The 6,000-nt window shown below is 32.8% G+C and overlaps 1 protein-coding gene across 1 annotated transcript in view; it reads right to left on the reverse strand.

Moving 5' to 3' along the window:
* The window catches only part of LOC147067264 (cGMP-specific 3',5'-cyclic phosphodiesterase-like), a 164,372-nt gene extending 160,475 nt beyond the window's left edge, over window positions 1-3,897 (reverse strand). Inside the window, exon 1 of the mRNA XM_085954983.1 lies at window positions 3,156-3,897. Coding sequence (XP_085811109.1) covers window positions 3,156-3,842 — 687 coding nt within the window. The 5' untranslated portion in view covers window positions 3,843-3,897. The remainder of the gene's footprint in view (window positions 1-3,155) is intronic.
* Between the last annotated feature and the right edge of the window lie 2,103 nt (window positions 3,898-6,000).

Below are 6,000 nucleotides of genomic sequence, written 5' to 3' on the forward strand. Positions count from 1 at the left end.
AATCTCAAAATCGCCAAAATACGACTTATATGCTTCTGCCATATTGGTACGGATATATTGTTTTTCACGGTCTAAAAATATAATATCAGTTATGAATGTGACCGTAAATAATATACGTCAAGTGTTGCATTAAAATAATGTCATAATGACCAGAAAACCAGAATGATGTTTTAAACCAGGAGCATATGCACTTACCTGGCGTATAACTTCATCAACAGTAGATACACAATAGGTATTTGCTTCACAACTTAAATTAGAATGGTGACGGTGACACATTATAAACATACAGCAGCTGTCAGATTGATGTGACATGGTATACTTCGCCGGTAATATGAATCTAATATTATAATAACAACTTCAAACGATTGAATGTATTATTAGGATAAGTATAGTGTTTTAATATAATATAGGTACACATGTATTAGGTAGTTTTATTTAACCTCTACTGAAAGGGTAATATTATGTTAATTAAGATCGCACCAAATCGCTTGATTGAGAATAATATCCGGATTAAAAATTCACTAAAACATAAACAATTCGCCAAATCACTTGATTGAGAGTAGTATCCGTTTCTAAAAGTCACCAAAACCTAAATAAACATCTTTTGTTTCTAATACAAAGGCATTATTTATCATATTGTCATTACGATTGACGGAGTAGCCGCCATTTTGAAATATAATATTTTCAGTGTTGCAAACACATCGAAAAAATAAATTCCCTAATTAATATGTGTTGTAAAAAAAGTCACGTGCCGATCGAAAATCTATTGTAAAACAGTCAAAATAACCCTAAAAAACCCTAAAACGCAACGAAATTTATCAAATTCCATACTTTTATACTTGAATAAAGAACGTTTCTCTACTGAATTTTTCATTTAAACCTATTGGACATGACGAATAAGTCACACAATCGCTCGCAAAAACGGGCACAGCTGTAGGATAATAATATATAGGAGATAATAATATATAGGAGATTCTGGACCCAAACGTAGTGTCGTACTTGTAATAATCAGTATTTTAAATAGAGACGAAAAACTAAATTCTCCCGTTATTTTCATTCGTCATTCGCTTATTTGTAAATTAATATTTCGGATTATTATAGTCTGGTATAATAAAATACTCACTTGCAATAAAAATTTTCATTTTTATGTTAACCATTATTTTGTTTCACTTATTATGGGATAATATTTCAGGAAAACAGCTATTTTTAGTAAAAGCCATCTGCTGTATTTAAAATTTATAAATATAGTTATTATATTAAAAGTTTAAAATTTTTTTATAAATGTACCTAATGGTAAATCTAGTAAAAAAATAGTTTTATTATATTTTATCCGCCAATACAATCTTTCTCAATTTATGATAATGTTAGATTCGGTAAGGAGAATTGGGTGTACCTAGATAATCGACGGCCTGAAAATTAATTCTATTATTATAATATATAAACTAGACAAAAATACCAGGTGGCGGTGTCGTCTTTCAATTTCTTGTCAATGCGCCCAATAATACCATTTTTCAAATCATAAGCAAAGTAATTCTGAATATCAATATATGTTTGTAAGTATCTATTTCGATAAAGCCGGTGTATTATACGTGAGTAAGCGATTACGTGCGGCGCGCATGAAAGAGATGTAATATGGGCGTTTTATTTATGCGATCGCGCAACAAAGATGCAAATTCTTTCGCATCAAAATGTACTTGCATCAGAGAGAAATAGCTTTTTTTAACATGTCCGATCCTAATAGGATCATATGGGCCTCCACAGAGTAGAGGTTTGTATTAACAGATTTTGTTTTTTACGAGAAATGGATGTCAGCCACTTGCTCAACCTATTAGGTCCATACCCTGACTCACACACAAATTGAAAAACAATATGTGTACTTGCCATACCCAGGATTCGAGCCAGAGACCCACGGCGTGATAGTCCAACGCTTATGCCGCGCGGCCACAGTGGGTGATATAGCTAATACATTACAAATATACAGTAATATAAATCATGCAAATATAATGTATTGTCAACATTTTAGCATCGAAACTGTCCCCAAAAAAAAAATGTGTGTGTGTCGCTTGTATTGCAGAATAATAAAATAATACTATTATATCAAGAACCTCTAAAACCAGGCTTGAAAAATGACAACATATAATATGAGGTAAGTATATTCCCTATAGTTAGTAATAATTATTTGAATTTTATTATAGCCTATAAAAGTAAAAATAAATATCTTAATGAAAACTCAAAAACCTAAATTTACCAGAAACAATATTTTACCCCAGTGGTGATTTCATTTTTTTTCTTTCCTAGCCACTTGCCTTCCCTTGGTCTACCAATCACGTGAGTGACAATCAATTATTGTAAAAATAGATGCGGACGTATCAGCGTTATTATTTTTGCAAAAAAATCACGTTAAACGTAGCTGAATAACAATATTCGATATTACACCTTTGGTATAATAACTTCATTCACATTATAATTCGGAATACCTCAAAAACATTCCTATTATATAACATATTTTTTCTGATATGTGGTGTCCTGAATGATGTTTGCTTAATAAAGAATGCCTCATTATTATTATCCTTCTGTATTATTCATTGAATTAATAGGTTTCTTCAAAATTCAATATACCAAATTTTATAATATCATTAGGTAGATACACTATGACTATGAGTATCGTGTAATGATTGGTTTGGTTTTTAAAGCTAAAGTATTACTTGACGTTTTTTTCTAAATACATATTATATACTTATACATATTATATACTTAACATAGGTTATAATATATCTTATCTATTTCCACGTGGTATCCGGAGACTAGAAATGTGGTACGTAATATGAAAATTTAGATAGGTATTAAATAATAATGGCACTATAAATTATTAAATTTATTATATTGGGTTGGGCAAGAGGCTAACATTCATTTATCGTAAATCAAAAAATATTAATACAACCTCTAATATGTAGAGACCCATAGTATGATATTCTTAGTATCAGGTATGGTTAAAAATACAATCTTAACCTCAAAGATTATAACAGTAATATTCCCTCTATAAGGTGCATTAACTTATTTTTATTTTGTATTATATATATATATATTGTTGGTGTAATTATGTGTATTAAACAAGAAAGCGTTTCTGCATCAAAGGTATATTAGAATGAACAAACCTTTACCGGTGATGAAGCGAGCCATAACTGGAATAGTTCCGATGTTACCGAAGTTCTTTTAGACCCAGAATTCACAATGGGTGCTTCTGAGATGGCGTGTACTCGTCTCAAAATCTCTGGACTAGCTTTTTCACGTAACCACTTCTCCAAGATATCTGGGTTGCCAAGTAAAGTCTTATTTAAAGCATCCATATCCTCATCGGACACATCGGAATTTGGATAAACAGATACATCTACAGGACTAGTAGAATGGTGCCTTAAAGATCCACTTCTGTACGGTGTAGGACTTAGTGGACATCCTTTTGGGGTAACAGAAAAATTTGCTGAAGAACCAGAAAAACTATGCCTCCCATTGTTACTTTGAGGTGTTTCTCTGTCAGCATATTTTGCTGGAGACATATTAAGTAAAAGTGCATTTCTATGTAAAGAAATTTTTGTTGGACTATCCAGGCTTATTGGACTCGGACATTCAGTTACGCTAATTGTCTGACTTTTAAATCCATTGTTTATAAAACTAGCCCCTCCAGGTATTAAAGAGTTCTTATCATCTTTGCTAATAAAGACATTATCTGATTGTTCATCTGTATTGTCTTCTTCTAGCCGCGATTTATCGTCGGTGTTGTTTCTATCAAGTGTTGCGGCATTGAGAGCATTTTCTTCGTCTATCGTCTTTTCCTTGCTGGGCATCTCTTCTCCCTTTGCTGCATTGTCCGATATCAGCTTATTTTTATAATCTTTTCTTTCATCGTCTTCCGTTGGGCTCTTCTTACTTTTCGTTTCCCATTTGGTTTCCTGGAAGTCATCTGGTAATTCGTAGACCAGCCTTAGCAGGTCACTAGAGTTTTTGTTTGGCGGGTCCGTTTTGGGTGTACCGTTGACTTCTGTGTCTGGGGGGTTTTTGTTTCTGTCGCTTCCTCTCCCGTCGGCCGTTTCCGGCGGGAGACTCATCGCTCTCCAGCGATGGTCTAGCTATCGACGCGTGGCGCCAATTTGCGGCCGCCTACCGGATATGACGCCATTGTGACAAATCGACGCGCTCCTGCAAAAAAACAGTGATCGATTAGTTATAATGCCAAATTACCAATATTGATGTGGTTTAGTGCGTAGCGCATATTATAGTGATGAATGTACATCAAACTGTGACTATAAAAAAACTGACAGTATATTTTTGTCTCATTTTCATTTTTAAGCACCCTATCTTAAAAGGTTTGTTGCCAGCATACAGTGTAAACAATCTTACTATTTCTGATACTGAGTTATATACATAATGCAGAGTGACCTCAGTAATATGTATGATCTCGGGAGATAATGATCGGGTGATTCATCACATCTGTTCCCTTGCGGCCTGCGAACAATATTAGAAAATGAATAAATTGAACCAACCGATTAAAATGTTGTTCATCAATGGAATATGGGGACATTAACCTTATAAACTTTTCCCGATGTAAATACGGTACAAATTAAAAAAATATTAAATGTATTTATAATATCAAAAAGATATTATATCATTTACTGCAGGTATATTATGTACTGTGTAATAAATATTGCCTCCATTTAGATTAGATTAATGTAGATCCTAATAATGGAACGACGGAAGTACTTCAGTTCATTTCCTGACAACAGTTAATTAAATTAGGCTTCCATTTCAACCCTGACACTCACTGGCGTCCTAATTAACACTTCAAATAGGCGCTGAAAATTGGTATCCATGATGTAATAATATGACGTAATATGTTTGATTATTTGTAATCAGTAATCACCATAAAAACTAGTAAAATATTCAACTATAAAATATTATGCATTATCGAATAAGTAAGTTATCATAATATATGGTTTGGTATGCATTCATTTAAAATATCTATGATTTTTTAGGTTTTAATAAATTGATATGCTTTTAAAAGTGTTGTCCTATGCCGCATTCTCACGTGTCAATTTTTTTTGCTCAACTTATGTTGAATGTTGAAAAAAGAATATGATAGGTATATTCCCACGTCATATCGACGTTTTACGTACCGATGCGAGTTTTTAGCATCTTGGTTACTGTAGGCAACTTGCCTAGGAAACCAGTTCACTCGAATAATGATTCACTGTTGAATTGACTAAACCTAGAAAGGACCTCAACATAGTTTTATTCAAATTAGGTTTACATAATAATATGATTCCCACTTATTAAGAGAGTTTTAACTGTCATTCAACATACTGTTGAACGAAATAAATCTACATGTCAGAACGCGGCATAACCACCGCGATCTTTCGACACAAAATGGGTACATAACATTGACGTATTAACAACGTACTTGAATATTTACCGCGTGAGGAAATTCATAAGCTTATTTAAGTTCGATACATTAATATGTACTCAACGCGATATAGAAACACCGTTGTAGAGTATTTAGAGTAAAGGGATTCTCTGAATTGATCAAGAATGCAATTGCGGTGAAATATAAACCAAAGTACCTACATATTTTCATGCAAGATGCAATTTCAACAAGATACTACAAGCTGAGGCATGTAGTTTTTCATTTTTGAAGCACCACCTTGTAATCTTTGAATATAAGACTTAAATTTTATTATACAACAATCACTAAGCTATAGTGGCAATTGTTGGCAAAATCGGTAGAAAAAAGAGAAGGTGAATTCATATTGTGAGTCCATAGTAATAAAATAAACAAGGGGGAGAAAGATGTAATTGGGAGGATTATAATTAGAAACTGAAAGGAAGTTGTACCAATATGCTAATGGATGATGAATGGTCATCTTGAACAAAACAGGATAATATGGACAGATTAATTTTTACGTATTACATATGACATAGTTTCGAAAATTCAATAGTAATTTTATTCTG

The sequence above is a fragment of the Rhyacophila brunnea genome, unplaced genomic scaffold (genome assembly GCF_057557595.1).
Source record: "Rhyacophila brunnea isolate RB1 unplaced genomic scaffold, BYU_Rbru_1.0 scaffold_4, whole genome shotgun sequence".
NCBI lineage: Eukaryota > Metazoa > Arthropoda > Insecta > Trichoptera > Rhyacophilidae > Rhyacophila > Rhyacophila brunnea.